Here is a 19,309-nt window from a genome sequence, read left to right as displayed (position 1 = left end):
CATTTCATTCAAACACAGTATTTATTGTAAAAAAATACACCCATTTTTCACTAGAAGCGCTATCAACACGGAGAAACTAAGTGAGTGATCTAGGTTTATTTCTTTTATGTTAGAATCTCACTGACAACAGGACAACTGAGCGAATGTAGAGAGGAACTGAACGAAATTTGATCGATTTCCTCAAAGTGAATAACAAATTTCGAAAGTTTGGAGTCATAATAGACTCAACCTTTTATATAGACGATTATATATGTTAGTTTTTGACACATTTTTTTGAGTACACGCTTAGAAAACATCATGTAAATTTACGTCTTTGTAGATGCATATAAAAGGAGTGTCGTAATTCACTTAATACGTCAAGCGTAAGTATCATTTTTTCTAAGTGTGTAGTCTTCTCTACACGGTACCGGAAAACCACCCAATTTAGAGAACTTACCACCTATCTTCGAAGCTCCGTGCAATAACCATAAAGCAGATGTGGAAATAAGCAATTTTTTTGATTCACAGTAAATTTTACAAAGAATTTAAAAATATCTTCATCGTTATCAGTATCACTGTCTGATTCGGAGTCAACATTTCAACAAAGTTAGACTCGTTTTAATGCTACTCTATGTTCATTAAACAGGTTTGAAGTTGAAATGACTGTCACATACGGTGATGAAAACAAAACAATATATAAGAGCGATTCACACGTGGCATCAGACGACCGGCACATGCATGGAATGGTCACGAAACAACAACATTAATTGTAAGCAATTCATATTGAAGGGAAACAACGTCAAGTTCACGGAACATTTTGATTGATTGATCGTCTGAATCGTGTTTAATGCTGGCGTTTCCTGATGAAAACAAACCAATCTCATTGTCATTTGTGGTTGGAGGAGAGCTGTCAGAAAAGTTAATAATGGTATAAGTGACGTAGGCGTCAAAACTGATTACCACTCAATTTTCTCGAATATGAATTATCCGGTATCAATAGTTTTAGGCTCGCTAGGTGAGTTTATTTCGTCGGTCGCATTGAAACTCCATGCTTCGTGATGTATTTGAAATTTATTCAGCAATACCGTCGTGGTGGAGTAATATCATCTATAAAAACAGCTAATAATATTAACATACAGTGATGCTCGTGGAGATACAGTGGTACTCGTGGTCTCTAGAAACACCGAGTATCGGACTAACATCCCTTCCTTTCCCTCAGTAGCACAGCCTTTGGGCGTAGCCAGCGTCGTTATTGATCATTTAATAAAAAGTTAGGAGTGAGTGAGTATGTACAGTGAAAATGATTTGCTTCTCCCAAGCTTCATTTTCTTGGTTCATTGTACATTTCCACTCATTCGGTTAATCACGAAGTGCAACTATGGGCGATACCACAGACTAACAGACATGACAGTATGAGTAAATTCTTATAAAAATAATTGTTCGTGATGCACTAGTTCCATCTATATTGTACTGCGCGAACTATTTACTATCTGTACACCCTCTGTGTTATGTACAAGTTTTTTTTTACTAGTTGGTTTCCCCTCGTTTGTCAACACCGATCAGCTGCTTGCAGGGATGCCTGATTTCATCCAAATATTTGAGAATGAATAATCACAATGAATTATTGGATTACGTTGATAATATATTTAACTTTTTCACGATGTTGGAAGGTAACCATTTATTTGACTCAGCGTTGTTCATCTAGACTATTTTTATTGTGTTGGTAGTTTTCACCCGAAATTGAGTGGCGGCAGACCAGAGGCAAGTAAATATTGTAACAAAACGGGTTCGATTTTGTATTGCGTTGGAGGATGAGAAGTAGGCACAATTATGTATATAGTTTTGGCATATGTATTAAATCTGTATCCTGCATGGAATTCGCATGGACGTATACAAAACAATACATTACAGGTAATTCTGTATAATTGGCAACTCTGTTGATAAATGAAAAAAATAAACACAGTCTAGATGACAGACAGGATGTTTTTGATAGGGTAACGTGGCGCCATCATGACACATGTGAGTACTGTCCCAAATAAAGGAATATTCGAAATGACCGTTAAAATAATTGAAGAATCTAATTTGAGTGTCCTGTCTGTTAGTCTGTGGATCTACTTCAACTCAGCTCAGCTCAGTGTTGATGATTTTAAACCAATGTTTGAAGAAGCTCAAATGAGTAAATCACACTGAATAGTTCAACAGTTTATCACAAGCGTACATAAACATACAACAGAAAATTATTCACATATTATTGTCTATCTTGCGTAATGCATCAACTAATTGCAAAATCATTACAATAAGAATAGAATTACACCAAATGCAAAACACTTCCACTTTCATCTATCAAACTGAAAACAAACAAAAATGTCACTCTCGTTCTCGGACCTTTCTCTCTCTCTCTCACGGTGACGACGCCGCTGACAGGTGAGTTTATCGAAACAAAGTAACCTCTGGTCGTGCCCCATTAATTTTATGCAAAAACTCATTGACATCCGAATTGAGAGCCAGTAGTTGTTGGAAGGGGGACCATCAGATGCAACTCTATCGACCAGATGCATCTCATTATCGGGTTGCGATTCTAAACCAGGCTGCCGCTCATTTGTCCGGGAAATTTATCGCGGAAAAACTTCGACATATTTGCACCTACATATGTAAGTATGTATCGAATTTATGTTCATTCGCCGACAATCAATCAGCCTTCCGATTCCACATGGAAACGATGGAAGCTAAGCACTAGATAAAAACCCACACAAACACATCTAAGCGATGATATTGTATTCAAAATAGGTTGATGTACGGGTTTAATATTGGACGATGGTCTGAAACATGTGCGGGGGAGGCAGTTATATGACACGATTGAAATAACACGCGTGTTGCACCACTTAATCGCGCCAGAATACGGAGTTCTAGTTCTAAGCATGCGGTTCACGATGCGCGTTGTTTGCGGATTCACGCTTCAGGTGACAAATTGAGGTGCGTTGCCTAGGTTACTGCGCAGAGTGGGTCGTGTTCTGCTACGAAACGGGTTGCTACGAGTAAGTCATGCTCGGTTTCGACATGTTGTCATACATTGTTCCGTCGGTTTGGTTTCAATTGGTTCAAAAACCGTTTCTGGTTGTTTGTAGAGTGCAGCAAAGCATGCTTGGAGCGCGTAGTCTGCTTTTGAACAGGCCTTTGCCACAAAGTCGGATGATTTGATCGTTGTTGATTTGTTCCTCTGAACGGAACAGTTCCGTTCAGAAAGTTTGCAACAGCGAGGTGAAATGTGAAATACGCCCAAATTGGGCTCTAGAATTTTCCCTCAACATTCCCGACACTTCTAGGGTGCGGTGTCACGTGATCTACACCGTCTACACCTGCCGATAATCTCGGCCGAATGACGCCGTGTGTTCTGGTTCTGGTATGCGGCAATCGCACGAATATGGAAATCCGAGGTCTATTGTAAGCGGAAAATCCACTTTTGTGTAAAGTACGGGAAAATAACTCACCCATGGCCCCCCTCATTTGACTCTGTTTGACTGAGGTTGCGTTTAGTTTAGGTTCAGTTCGTTTGGATATGCATAGTTTGATGACTTTTGTTCGACAAGTTCCTATTCTTTCCGCAGTTCACAGTGATGACGATGCTGACGTTTGACGGTTAGTTGCGTTTGATGTTCGGTACGGTACGGATGTTCTGTGGTTTTTCGCTAATCGCAAAGGTAAAACAAAATTTCACATGCAAGTTCAGATTAGGTGAAAGTAGGTGAAATTTGGCTAGTGAAAATTAGTGTTGGACTGTTTTGAGCGAAGCCTAATTGTTTAGTTTTTCTAAGACTACAAATATTGAAAGTGACGCTATTGACGTGTTTATGATTTATCAGAGTTTTGTGTGTTTATTCAACATCAATACAATGACGGATTTTACATTGAGGGGTCACACAAGTAAATAGTCACCTGATCGGAAACGTCTTCTATACGAGATAAAACGAGTGAAAGAGTAAAAATATACCTGAAGAAAGTTCAGAAATCGATGTGAGTAAAATAACTTAGTACACAGACATCTCAGTTTTTACGTAATAGGTAGTAGAGATTTCCGACCAAATTTTTGAACCCGAACTCTACCCGTACCTGTTTATAATGAAAAAATCGTCACCCGTCACCCGACCCGGACCCGACAAACATATTTTTTCTGAACCCGAACTCAACCAATATCTGGTCAGGTTTCGAGCGCATATACTCGAAAACCGATCATCTCTAGTAGGTAGATGAGTCATTTAAAGTGGAAGCATCGGCAACTTAATAACTTTTGACAGAATTTTTAGATCGACCAATGACATTTTACCACAGAACGCGCTTTACGCCGAGAACGAGGCCAACTTTTGGCGAAAAATCATCATGTTAATAAGCAAAAATGACGGTACTATTTTCCATGCTTTTTTCCAAGACGATGATGGAAAAACGAAAACTGTTAATGGCGATCATTATCGAGCCATGATAAATGAATTTGTGATGTTCATGAAAATGGTTTGAATGGTTACTGGTTTCAACAGGACGGTGCAACATGCTATACATATCGAAAAACAGTGCATTTGACTAGCCCCCGGAAACACCCGATTTGATGCCACAGACTGTTTTCAGAGGTTATTTGAAATCCAAAACGACGGAAAAAGCCGAAAAAAGAACACGTTTTGTACTAAAGGCTTAAGGTGGTCATTTACGCGATATCATTTTCAAGAAATAGGTTCCACTTTCAATGGCTCACCCTGTAGTTTCAGGGTTGGAATATATGATAGCTTTTCATGTTATATGGGGACACATAAAAAGGAAGACACAAATAGATCTGCTTTAATTGTACACAGTGTATAATTCAGGGATTCCAAAATTGGTCCTTACAGCCCACCAACGGGCATTAAACTCGAATTCGTTAAAAGGTGGGCAGTGAGTCGCAAAAAGAGGGTTTCGCTACTTAAAAACATCTTTCTGAAAAAGGCTTTGAGCAAATGTATTCATGGCAAGATTATATAGTCATGTGGGGAACTTTTCAATATATCATTGTTAAATACAATCCGGGATCAACCCGATCGATTAGTGAGCAGATGAGGTGGTGTTACGATCAAAAATTGGTAAAATAAGTGTAAATAGTTTAAATGTTTCATAACAAAATTCAAGTTATGTCTTTATTCCAACACTCATGCTTTTTTTAAGCAATGCGAATATCAGGAACCTTCCGTTTCACTACTTCCCCTTGTTCTTTTGTACAGAGTTTACGATTGACCAGAGCAGGTGAAACATGTTCCAAGTTTGAAGCGTTTTCGGTATTTTATTATAAAACTAAATTGCGCGTTTAAATATTAAATACGACATGAAACTACTGTGTGTTCTCAACTCGTTTCAAGATCACTGCCAATATTTGTTTTGAATATTTAGGAAGCAGTCTTGCCTTGTTCCGTATAAACTTATTCGTGTGTGCGAATTTTCGAAATTAATTCTTTGAGAACTTTAGTTACCTTGACCGTTTAGTTTGTTGGGGTTGATGAGGGAAGGTAATGAGCTCGTGCGTGTCACCCTGCATTTTCTCGAATTAAAAACGGTCAAAATGTGCCTCGTGCGAATCGAACGGCGCACAAAACAAATCCATTACCACTCCAGCCGTGGAAGTACATAACACATTGTTCAAAAAGTCCCGGGAATGACCCAGAGATGACGTTTGTAATGTCAAACTCACCTCATTTTTCGAAAGTGTCAACCTTCAGATGGCATGTGTCAAATTATCAACTCAATCGTACCACAAACATAAGTGGCGTTACTTATTCATTTATGAAAATATGGAAATAACGAATTCTGTGTATTGATAAGACATTACTTTTCAAAAAGAAAAACCCCGCAAGTCCAGCAATGGTTTGAGAAGTGTTACCCACACGGATCCATTAAAAACAAAGATTTGTGGTTCTATAATTTCAAACGTGGAATGAAACAGTCGTCCGAATAAAATCAAGCGATGGGTAAACGCAAAATCACAGTTCGTAAGATTAGATGTGCTGAAATGATTCATCAACTGGAAGTGCTTCTACGATCTTACGCGAAAACCCGGGCATATGAAAGGTATTTTCCAAATGGGTCGTTCACAATCGAACAAAAGCAACAAAACAACGCATCAACGATCCAGAGAGCTGTTCGACACTGTTTTGTCACAATAAAAAGGATTTTATGTACTCGAGGTGAACTATCATCGACTATCTTGAAAAAGAAAGCATAATTAGGCACAGTGCGAAATCGAATAAACGGCTTCATATGAAAAAACGTTCTTAATCTACCTAGCCGTAAGATGATACCTTTTTTTTATCAATCCGCATGTGTTTTTTGCATGAATATTCTTCGGTGTTAAAGTTTTCATGACATTTTTTTAATTGCCGTCGTTTTAAGCGACAATTTGAGATTTTAATCACTCATTACTCTGTAATGTCGAAACTGCAAATCGGATCGAATTTGAATCTAAAAGTGTGACAATCGATTGAACGTTCCATGAGATGTCGAAGTCGGTTCCACTTTAGAGTTTTTCGTCATTATTTATGGTACTTCCAGAGCCGGTAAAACTCATCATCTGTAATTCCAGAATCGGACAAAACACACCAATTTTGTACAGGACCTTAAGTCCTTTAATTTGAATTTTGGTTTTAGAAGTTCGATTTGGCCTTTTTGAGAAAATGATTTAGCTTTGAGAAACGATTCGAAACTGGATCCGGAATTCTAAAATCGGTGTAGCCGAAATCAGTTAAATTCACCTAAAGGAGTGCGTAGACATCTTTGAGAAATTGTAGTGCGAATTAAAATTTGGGGGTACATTCCGAATCCAAAAACGAATACCTCTTAAACTGAAATAAATTTATTTGGTAATCGACTATCCAAATCTGCAAACGCGATAAACCTGATTAATTTATGTGAAATGGACATTTTTATACTAATCACCCTGTATCTCCTAAACCAGAAGTCGGATCTGAAAAAAAGGAAGATGTTTTATATGATTTTAAGACCTTTTGTTTGAATCATAAATGATTCGTAGATTTCATTTGAATCTAAATCGGTTCAGCCATCTACGAGAAAAATGAAATTTCATTTCACATATCATCCTGTGCTTTCACAATCAGAAGTCGGATCCAAACGTAATTCAGGAACCTTGTTTGGAAGTATATTACTTTTCATATGAATCTGAGTTTGTAGAAAACGGTTTACCCATCTCCGAGAAAATTGAGTGAAATTATTTGTCACACACGCATTTGCTGATCTCGACGAACTGAGTCGTACGGTATATGGAAGTCATGTTCTTCCAGCATTTATTGCTGTAAATAGTTTAAATCAATATAATTATGGAATTACTTCCAACTCGATAATGCTGGTATCATCTATGTATGCCATATTCGAACGATTATGTTGCCAAAAACGAACCGTGCTAAAATCGGTCCGAGGCAAATTGTCATGAAAAAGGATGCTGCACACAGTCTTTTTGGTACTTAGAAACAATTGTATGTAACAGTATAAAAAATCGTGTTTTATTTTGCTCCCAAGCATTTCTTTGCCAGACAGCGCTCAAAACTCCTACTGCTGGAATAGGGGGAAAAGTCGCTTATACAAAAATGTCAATATCTCCGTTGAAAATGGACGGATTTCAACAATCTATGGCTTGTTCGATAGCTATTACCGTGTGGAATCTAAGTATAGAAACATAATCTGTTTTCAAGGTCAAGTGTGACAGATACTGTCAAAAAACTAAAAAATTTGACATAAAACTTGAGCCAATTTGTTCTGATTCGTATAACTTAAAAAGTAAACATCCGATCTCAAAACCATTCAATAGCGTTCAGGGTGACGGGGAGCCCTTTCATTTGCGACTAGTTTGATCAAAATCGGTCCAGCCATCTCTGAGATCTCGATCACTTAGTTGACAACACACACAGACACACACACGGACATTTGTTCAGTTCGTCGAGCTGAATCGATTGGTATATGACACTCGGCCCTCCGGGCCTCGGAAATATTTTCTAAAGTTTGAGCGAATTCTATACCTATTTTTTATATTTATAAAAAAGGTAAAAATTGCTGCAATGAATTTCAAGAAACATCATTTCACATTTGTTCTTTGCAAATTTTTGAAGCTTGTGAGTTTTATGGAACCCTAAAAAATTGAGGATGGGCGAGCGTTTCAGCAATTGGTCGAGCTGGCCGAACTAATGAATTTTCACCTTGGCCAATGTTTTCTTCAGAGGACAAAATTTAGATTTTATGCTCTCCGATTTTGAGTGGTACAAATAGCTATTTCAGCAGAGCTGTTACCAGGAATTACAAAAACTTTTCGATATAATTATATCATTGCGTTTTCCCATTCTAATGTGGAAATCGAAAGAAGATATATCTAACTGGTCGCACTGTACAACCTCACCATTTGCTGTTACCTCTGTTTCTCAAGGATGTCACCTTGGACTGTTTACATTTTCATTGTATCTAAATTTTTCGATCAAATGTATGAAATTATGGTTCGCCGATGACTTTAAAATATTTCATTCAAGCTGACTCAGAGTTCCTAGAAGAACAATTGGATGATTTAACTAATTGGTGTAACATCAACAAAATGGTTTTTTAATGTCTGTCTTAGTTTTTGTGCTTCTCATTTCTCGGAAGGGCAATGTATGGAACACTTGCAGATCTAATTTGGTACTATTATTCTGCTGAAGGAAGTATGTTGATACGTTAAGGCGTTTAAGAGTTATGCAATGTTTTTGAGTTTTTTGAAGGTATTTTTAAAACTAATTTAAATAAGTTGAAAAAATAACACCCTTTCAATTTTCTCTTAAACTTTTACTTATATTATGACCTTTCAGGAACCGCATATGATACATTTTTATCGATCTGGAATCTAATAAATATAGATATTTGAAGCTTGACTAGTTTTTGATGAAAAAATAATCATAACTTTTTACTGGTAGCTCATATGAAAAAGCTTGGTTGAACAAAATTGTGCGCAATGATTAGTACTACAACGCTTCTGAAAACAACTTTTCCGTAGAACGTTTCACAAAAAAGTTAGAGCAAAAAAAGTTAATTTTCAGGATCCACCCTACTTTTATTCGGGAAAATTGATGTAACTCGATCAAATGAAAAGCTAGAGATGTACTTTTTTCAGCAAAGTTGCTCAAAATAAAATTTCCTACAACTATATTGTACAACAAAATCATTTTTGAGTTCAATTAAGAAAGTTAGATTTCAGATTTCAATCTAAATGAGGAACACCCTAGTGACATTTCTCATCAAAAGGAGCGCAATTTGATAACAAACAACTTTTGTGAAGACACCAACTATAAAAAACTATTATTTAATAGTGAAAATATTTTTGTCACGCTAATTTCCCATTTCGGACCACTGTGCAGTGGCCAGATTCACACTTTAAAGCTATGACGTCTTCAAAATAAATGATCAGTGAAAGATAAGCCATATTTTGGGGTACATGGTATTAGGGTGGCTCTTATTATTAAGGTGTTTATTTTCCGGATGTGTTGAGATAGTGGACTGCATCCTTAGGTAAAATTGTAGATAAACTTATGTCGAGCAGCTTCGCTGAAGACACCATTGTGGTATCTCCAATGGTTTTAGTGTTACAGCTATTTTTAGAGAGCAACTTAGGGTGTTCCTCAAAAAAATCAGATTGTTTGCTCTACCTTTTTTGTTTTTCACTTTTCGTATTAGGTATCTTTGAACATCTTTTAGAGTTTGTTAAAACCAATTTTTTTTATGATTGGCGCATTCAGGTAGCGTTTTCTGAACCGAATTTACGAGCAAAACTAGTTCCAAAACAGATTATTCTTAAACTGCTATATCTAACATTGAGGCAAATGTAAAAAAACCGTTTCTTGCATTTGACAGAAAATACTTTCGAACATGTTTTTAAAAAAAAGGGCGGAGGAGATGTTTTTCGAATTGTTTTTAAATTGCGCTCTAACGTTGAGTTTTTCTATTGAAAAATACTCTGTTATGTGAGGCATTTATTAGCTATATATGAAAATAAGGTATTTTTGTCTTCTAGAGTGTTAACAATAATTCAGGTGTAAATTCGGGAAGATGAAGTTCACTCACGTTGGTTGTTACTCTATTTGATAATGCTATTACAGGGATTATCTAATACTATGTTCACACTATGAGTTAAAACATGTTATAACTCCGATTTCATGTTTTAAGCGAAATAACATGTTTTACTTTTGCGTTATTTCATATTCAGAAACGTCACATTCAAACATGTTTTCCCGAAATAATATGATAGAATTGTCAGTTAAGCACAGCCCTGCTAGCATTTTCCTTCACTCTTTACGACTATGTCAATTGACAAGCTGTTCAACAACAGCAGTTTTCCATCAAAGTAGCCATGTAATCATAATAAAATAAAACTGAAAACTGGTACCAACGTTGCCAGGTATACCGATTTCTCGGTATTCTGACCTCTATACCACAATACAGATATGTACTCCCAAAATACCGATAATTCACGGATCACACAGATAAGTACCGATTTTGGTTTTTAGCTTGAATAGACATGAGAAAAGGTTGTCGTGGGACCTTTTTTTCGCTCACCTTTTCTACTACTTATGTAGAAGAGATATTGATACCGATATACAGATAGATTTTTGCGCCGACTACATATTTTTGGAAAAATGACCTGGCAACGCAAATGGGTACAACCATTTTTCTTAGTGTGAACAGTGCGGTTTTAACTTTATATTACTATCGTTAAAACATGTTATTTTCGGCCAGTGTGAACATAGTATAACTTTAACAGCAATCGTTTGAATACCTCATCCAGATTCACTAAACGATTGGATTTCCCTATACTTGGGTATTGATTAATTTAGACTTTCTTGCGCTTCCTCACCGAATGTCGAGATCATGAGTCATCTCGAATTTTTTTTTGAAAAAAAATCAACTCTGGGACTTTGAATTTTAAGATTTCCGATATCGAACATCTGGAGATCTGGTGTTATCTCGACGTTTCAGGCAATTCTAAGATATTTGACATAAAAAATAAATTTCCGATTTCGGTGAATTTTTTTCAAAAATTTTTTTCTGGATGACACTAGATCTTAACGTTTCAGCCAATTTTAGGAAATTTTTAATTGAGAAAAAAATTGTGCGGTGATTTTTAAAAATGAAAAATTATCGAACTTTTACCATCATCTTTACGTTTCTTCTTAGACTCGTCAGTGCATAGCAGTTTATGTTGAATTGTTATGCCACCTGCAGTTCAACATAAACCGCCGAGGCTAAACCGAAATGTAACAATTGGTTATGTTACCTAGCACAATCAAGGGTAATTCCTAAATAACTTCCGATGACGGCCGGCACCACTCACCCACCTAGCTCTTTATGAAATTAAAGATGGTTTCAAAATATTGGCACCCTACTGTTTAATTATAATGGTAGTAGTAATGACGAAAATCCTATCATAAACAATATGTTATGTTTTTGGTTAAAAACTATTATTCTATATAGTATGAATTTCATTAGCATTAGAGACCGCCCGTGTGTTGCTACTCCGTTATTGATCTGGACCAATTGAGATTGCAAAATGATTTTTTGAAGTAACATGTTTGGGAATAACACATTGTTTCACACTGTGCAAACTGTATTGTTAGTTCGATGCATGTTGCTACTAAGAACTGAGGAATCCTCTACATTCCCACATGCATCACAGGAGAGGATACTTTGTTAGTAAATGTTTTAATAATGTTATCATGTGTTTATTGCTCTGGGTAGCCGGCTACCAAGAATGTTTTAAAGTATTATCGTTTTATGTGTTACTTTGTGCTGGCAATATAATGCACAAAACAGTCAATCTCCGAAATTGACAAAACTCCGGACAGACGGCTGTCGAGTATGCAGTCACTCGTTTATGCATCTACCTTTCGCGAATTTTTTAGAAATAAGTGTAACATGTAGACATCGCACATTTAGACGAGCACCCATTCCAAACGCGATCCTGAACCACGTCGAGTCTGCTTTCCCAAACGAATATTTCAAACGCTAAATATTACCTATTGTTCGAACATAATTCACGTGCTTTATGTTAGGTTATGAATCCCTAGGACAGAGCCTGAAAACTGGCCTGTCCAGAAAGAAATGCATCTTCCTACTTTTTACCTGTGATGAATTTGAAGAATCGGCCAATGTTTCAGGAATGAAAGGGAGTATTAGAATATTCAACGCAATTTGAATTACAACTCATATGAAAGATTCAATCTGTAGAACTTGTTTTATGAATTTTTATTTTTTAAATTTTCTAACTGTTTCGGTAGACTTTGTATCTTTTACCGAAAAATTATCTTCTTGCTTGCCTAAGTCAGTAAATTCGCTAAAAACGCGAACCGTAGAATAACAAAGCTAAAAATAAAAAACGGAGAGTAACAAAGAAGATTAGAAAATACCAAATGAGGTGATGGGGGCATATCCGACAACGCATTAGTTCTCATCCCCTTCGAGTATCAACACGTTTGCGTCCATCACGACTACGTGCTTGTTGTCCGGAATATGCATGATTGGACAACACACGGCAGAATAAATGTCGTTATAATCTAAGCTATAACAAGTGGAAAATATTAGCTACAAATAAAAAATAATTCCACAAAAAAACTACTGGAAATAGCACAAAGACAAATTGATATTACTGGCAGCGCTGTTTGAGAGAGATCTGGCATGACAGCCCTTTAGGGATACATTTCGTAGCCCTTTAGAAATATATTATTAGAAAAAATACTCCCTTGTATGGCGGCAGTCATTCCTGTGTGGTAAAATATATCCTTCCAACCACGCCAGTCGCACCCTCAACCAAACCTTTATTCAGCACGACTTCACCATCACTGAAAATCAATAATTAAACTACTTATTTCACTATAACTTTCTAAAATCACTGAAAAAAACACTTTTTATTAGAGCAACACAGAAGCACTGTGTTTTCTTCTCCAGTGATGCCAGTTCCCTCCTATTCTATATAGTATGAATTTCATATACAAAAGTAACAAAGTGCAGGGTTTCATTCAGTAAAAAGCATTCAAACGGAGAGGTTGTTTTTCGAGACGAAGACAACTGTAAGCTGCAGGTAGATAACCTGTTGGTGCTAATCGCAAAGGCTGCTGCAAAGCCGAAATTGGGTTTCAGAAGTACCTGGAATCAGAGCTAATAAAAGTCATGTTCATTGACTGAAAAATAGACGGAAATGACAAGAAATTACTGTCACTCTCAGCTTCGCTTGCAAACTATGAGAACGAAATCCATGTCCAGTCAATGACATAAGCGGGACAGTAGTTTCAAAGTGTCTTTTTTTCTTTCATTTACTCTTTCAGTCATTTGCAGTTTTCAGTGAAAATCCCATAGTATGCAGTGTCGATATTCAACCAAAGCTGTGAAAATTGACAGAAAAAGGTTTCACAATAAGTTGTAACTGTTGGTACTCGAATTTGTTGTAGTTTTGGTTTCCGAAGAAGTTCTGGGCTGTAATTACTTCGATTTGGCATATTTTAGTCACTTTTTATAACCAAGCGATAGATTAGATTTCAACCCATCGAAGAAAGAATGAGAATTGAAATTCTGCTGATTCTCCCTTCCAATGAGAAACGAGAATGCTTCGTCTTTCTTCGTTTGTTCTGATGTCGGTCATTTACGAATGAGACAGTAAAATATTGAAAATGAGACTGTTGGAATAGTTTCTTTCATTGAGAAAGCGCGACAATTTTGAACTCTGCCTGGAATAGTGGAACTCACTTTACTGAGAAAGATGGCCTAACCGATCTGAGAACTGTTTCATTCTGTAGGTTACACTAGTTCATGCACTAGTTTTCATGGTTTTCAAAAATCAAACAAAATTGTTTGAAGAATACCTTTTTTATATGAGCATAAGAGAGATATGAGTAAGGCATCATTACACCATTAAGTGGATAAAAACAGTTGTTCCTTAATTTCGTGAGATTTTTTTTTGCTAAATTCGTAAATCTACTTTTTCTGAATTGGTAAACAAGTATATGATAGATTTTTGAGTGGATTTTACTAATGGAGAATTCCAATAATTTTCGAATTCTATACATTCCGAAATAATTCTAAGTTTGTGAAATTTTTTTTTGTTTCGATTATAGAGGTTTTAACATTGTGGTCATTCACCTCTTCGAGCCGGAAGAGTTTTCTGGCCCTATGTGCGGGGTTGGGATTCGAACCCAGGTGGGCAGCTTGAAAGGCATCGACTTACCCATCAAGCTATACCCGTTCTCCATTTGTGAAATTAAAATTTTAATATTCTATCGATAATCGAAGTCATATTTTTGTAATACTTCAAAAAGCTTAGGTGAGCACTAATCGCTACCTCTCCCCCATGTTTTTGTTCTTAATTGCTTTGTAAAATAAAAATAAAGCATTCAATTATTTTTAAATTGTAGTTGGTTTATTTTGCCATGCGTTTGTATATAAAATTCATATAATTTTACGTTCTTTTTCTTATTGTACAGCCATTGAAATTATTTAAAATTTTTGTGTGCTCACAAAAATCTTTTATTAGAAAATCGGATTGCAACATATTCACTTTGATTTTCAGAAACATTGTAACGTAATATATATCGTAAATTTTGAAATTCCCGATTTTGACAGTTGACATTGTTTAATTTTGAGCGGTAAACTCGCAGTATCCGTCGCTTGAACATTTTTAAGTTTTGCGAATCAACAATATTCAATTAATAACCCTTCTAACACTTTTTTCTAATCAACACACACTTGCCACAGCTGCACTATCACTCAAAATAACTGTTTTGATACACATTGAAATTATACTTTTTTGAGAGCAACACTTAGGCACCGCATCGTATCGTAAGTTTTCTACTAATATATTTTAATTGTCAAAATACATATTGTTGTAGAAAGTTGAATATTTTTATGTTCATGAGCTTAATAGTTATTGGGCAAATTAATTAAAGAATACTTCATATTCATGCTTCAATATCTCGGAAAATGGGAACAAATTTTAACAACATTTGAAAGTATAATTAAAACGCGATTAGAAAACTTAGTAGCCACCACTTGAACACACTTACATTTACATGAAAACACATTTAGTGTGTCCTAGCATGCAGTATTCGTTAGCCATGCACCTTAAATTCAATATTGATCAAAGTAACAGTCGTCGATGGAAAGACATTCGATGAAAATTTAAAAGTTACATTTGAGTCATTATCCCTCTTCCTTTATTAGCATACACAGAAAAAAAATGAATCAATAATCATTTCAATTTATGGCGTTTATTTATACCTGGCTTTAACATAGTTGCGGTCGTTCGTCAGGTTAAGTAGACATTGGTTGAATCGAAAACTTGATTGAACACTAGCATCGATGTAAAACTAAATTGAAATGTGTTAGTTTTCCATTTTTCAATTTAAAACTAAGTTTCGTCTTTGCAGTATATTCAAAAAGTCAAGAAACTTTGTATTCAATTTCCTGCTCCAAATATGTGCATTAAAAAGATGTAAATTTACAAAATATTTTTATCTGTGTATGAAGTATATTTGCATCTTTTTTTGTCTTCCGCTTCCCACGATCAGATTTCAATTTAGATTAATTGCCCACAGCATTGTTCAACTGCTTGATTTAAAATTATTACAATAGTCAAATGATGCCAATGAATACAAATTCTAATTTAAATTCAAATTCCAGTTTAACCAGTGTCTGCTTGTTTTGTTTCAGGTTTGCAACCGGAAATGGCACACCTTCGAAGAATATCGTTACTGCTAGCCCTGGCGGTTGCCGTCAGCGAGTCGATGCATATTCCGGAGGACATGGAAATTCTGGATGGCTACGATTTGGAGTCGGCTGGAACGGAAATCAATCCGGAAGATGATTTCTACGAGCAACGTAGCCTGCTGGAACCGTTCTTCTCTCGTGCGATTCGAGACAAGCGAGAAGTTCCGTATCGTGTTCTGGAATCACCGGGACTGAGGAGCCACTTTAGACCGTCGTACTATGAGGATATCTCCAAGAAACCCGACCATCAGCGCACTGAGAAACGAAGTCGACGAAGTGTGGAAAAAGATGAAGCCGTGAGCACCACAGAGGATCCGAAATCTACAGATGAACAACCCAAGGCTGAGAAGCAGACCATGCATCAGCGAACCATCGAAGCGTGGGGAAAAACTCCGTACCAGGTGAAACAATCGGCAGAGGATGAGCTGGATTCGGAACCGGAAGCGTCTATGATGAACGAAGGTATCAAGGCAAGAGCCCCGAGGGTTAATTTTATCACACAGAAAAAGCCGAAAGGTGATTCATCGGAGCAACGAGAGGATAAAGTCATTCCGGAGTTGTATCGTAAACCGTTAGCTAGACTGTACTACGAATATCCAACCATACCGAGAATGTACGACTCGTTTCCCGCTCATTCGCAGTCTCCGATGTATCCGAAGATCTACAACAAATACGACGAATATCACAGAGATATGATGGATCGGATGCATCCACCGGCTCCGCATCGTTACGACATGTACTACCAGCGAAGATACGATTCGGATTATGACACATACTTCCCGAGATACTCATTCCCCGGCTACTACTACTATCCGGACAAACGATTCGACGTTCCATCGTACTACCGTGATCGCAACTATCTGCTATCAAACGACGTCATGGATTCGCCATCGCCCGTCCCTCAAATACACCTGCCGCCTCGTACTCGACGCATCATCTACTACGCCAATCTACCGGAAATCGTGCGAACTCCTCCGAACGTGGATCTGCGCTACCGCAACTACAACAAGTTCGGCAATCGATTCGATCCGTTCTATCCGACGAAAGCCCCGATGGGTTCGTACAAGGCATCATCTACGATCAAGTATGACGAAAGGAATCCGGGCGATCGTAAGGAGGATAAGTACGTCAGCTCGACACCGATCAAGATCGTACGGGAGATCGCTGCACAGCAGGAATCTCCCGGAGTGGGCAATTCGGCCGGCCGTAGACAATATTCGGTGAATGGTGGTGGTGGCGGTGGTGGATCCAGTGGTCGGTCCAATAGCTACTCGGATGGCGGTCATCATGAGCTGGACAGGTCGTATTTTAGTAGATATCATTAGACGGGGAGAGGCCAACGGAATGATGGCAATTATTCTTACTTGTAGGTTGTAGTGTAACATTTAGCCGTAGAAGATGATAGTGTAGTAGATGCTTGTGATTTGAAGGTTGATGCAATAAAGATAAATTTTAAAGGCAATCTTGTTCGGGAAATTCAATCCATTGAATCGGACCCTATCGTCCTGATGATGTAGAAAATCAATCGATTAAGTTTTAGCGCTTCAATCCCAAAGCGGCTACCAAAACGATTATTTTTTTATATCAACTATCACTTGTTAGTAACATTATAAGAGCTGACAGCTCTTACACAAGAAAATTTCCGAATTGTAGTAGGCTGTGGATATTTCACCATCCGTTCATAAAGTTATTTATCGTGTCAAAAATGAACTCGCTTGTACTCGACAGTTCGCAAGTGCTGTTTGTATGAACTAGACCTTATGTTGAGCAAAGTATAGTTCTACATCGTTCGATAGATTCAACATAATTGAAATGCGTGCAATCGAAAATGTAACCGACTCCATCGACCGGTTAGGTGCATTTAGTTGACTCAGATTGGAGTGCTTAAGCCAAAGTGACGACATCTCATTCGTCATGTCGGCAACAATTCAAAACATTTCATCCAAAATGTTGACACTTTCGTTAGCTTCACGTTGTTTTTTTTGGCTCATTAGGAATAACGCTGTCATTTCAAACAAACATCTGTCGTCACTCTGGTTTTAGGCATTCTAAGTAAGACTTATTTGCCTTAGTTAGGTACATTGACCCTGGTAAGATACATTTACGCTAGTTAGAAACCAGTGAAACCAAGTGTTGATGACAACACAAACTCATATTGGATATACCAGTCTTCGAGTTCTGATATCGATAGTACCTAAAATAGTGGCGAAATCTGCGAAATGGAACTCACTTCATTTTCTCCAGAGATGTTCCACACCGATTTCAACAAAACTTTGACACAAAATGAAAGGTCTCATGACCCTATGGAAATTTTATGAATTTGAATTACATATCAGTGATATAAGAAAGGTTTAGTGTAGCCCTTAGATGAAAAAAATTCTGCTAATTTTATTAAGATGATTAGTCTAATGGCGTTTTTCATTGAGAAACACTGGTGGCGTGGTTTTGCACTTTCGAGCAGAAATGGCAATGAAACACCGTCAAAATATTGCATTTCTGCTCGAAAGTACAAAATCAGAGCAATCCACGCCACCAGTGTTTTTCAATGAAAAACGGTATAAGTAACTGTCTCTGCCTCGACTGACATGAAAATTTGACAAAATATCTTGAAATGTATCAATGTTTTTGTATCAAAATGCAAAGAAAAAATATGATTTTTCGAAGGTGTTAGACCCTATGCGTCCTCTAGAAAATTAAATTGTTCTCTTTGATTTTATAACCAAACTTTGAAATAGTTTTTCTCGAAAGCAGGTTTTGGAAGTCGGTGTTCATCGTCATTCAAAAACTACTTCACCAATTTTTTTTCAAATTTTGCACACTTTTTCCACAAGTAAATTACTAGACCCCAACGTTCCCTTTTTCGTTGTTTGCTACTTTGCAGTATCAAAATGGTGGATTTTTTTGTGAATGATGTTGTTTGAATGATGCTTTGTATTATGCAAAACATTTGAATTAAAAACGGTTATGTGCCCTAGCACAAAATTTGGCTAACACCTAAATGATTTGAATTAATTTTCATGAATGATAGCTCTAAAAAAATTCGCAAAATTGATGTTTCTTCATCAGTTACAACCTAATACCATCCCCACCCGCTCATGGACAGAGAAAATTGGAGAAAGAATCAGTAATGGCCCTGTGCCTTTTCGGACAAAACACGTAAGAAGTTCTCAACATCTAGAAAACAGCACAAAAATAAAATAATGCTTAGTGAGCGCTTATTGCGTCAAGTATATGTAGTGTAGTGTAGAAACCAATTTCAGTTAAAATAAATATTTTTTTCATTTTCACTTGAAAGATATTATACATCATAATTTACGATATAACCCTTACTAAAAATTTGAATTTGTGGGCAAATACAAACCTTTATATAAATTTGTGGGTAAATACCACCGTAATTATAAATTCAATTATAATAGTTGCCAGAGAGCGGAATTTTTAAATTACTTTCATTTATAACAAAATGTCCAAGACTTCCTATCGTTCAACAAAAAAAAATCAAACGTTTTGCATGATAAAAAGCATCATTCGAACAACATTTCGT

General features: G+C 36.8%; 1 protein-coding gene across 3 annotated transcripts; it reads left to right on the top strand.

Annotated features, from left to right (window-relative positions):
- Positions 1 to 2,612: 2,612 nt before the first annotated feature.
- Positions 2,613 to 17,231, top strand: LOC131430486 (uncharacterized). Of its 3 annotated transcripts, none has more exons than XM_058595516.1 (2): positions 2,613 to 2,630; positions 15,712 to 17,231. In XM_058595516.1, exon 2 carries the CDS (start codon positions 15,726 to 15,728, stop codon positions 17,091 to 17,093), a length of 1,368 nt encoding a protein of 455 aa, XP_058451499.1. In that variant the 5' UTR covers positions 2,613 to 2,630; positions 15,712 to 15,725; the 3' UTR covers positions 17,094 to 17,231. The 3 variants fall into 3 exon arrangements, with proteins under 3 accessions (XP_058451499.1, XP_058451497.1, XP_058451498.1); XM_058595514.1 differs by lacking the exon at positions 2,613 to 2,630 and adding an exon at positions 3,609 to 3,990; XM_058595515.1 differs by lacking the exon at positions 2,613 to 2,630 and adding an exon at positions 3,659 to 3,677.
- Positions 17,232 to 19,309: the final 2,078 nt, after the last annotated feature.

The sequence above is a fragment of the Malaya genurostris genome, chromosome 2 (genome assembly GCF_030247185.1).
Source record: "Malaya genurostris strain Urasoe2022 chromosome 2, Malgen_1.1, whole genome shotgun sequence".
NCBI classification, from domain to species: Eukaryota; Metazoa; Arthropoda; class Insecta; order Diptera; family Culicidae; genus Malaya; species Malaya genurostris.
This window is presented reverse-complemented; position numbering and strand designations above follow the sequence as displayed.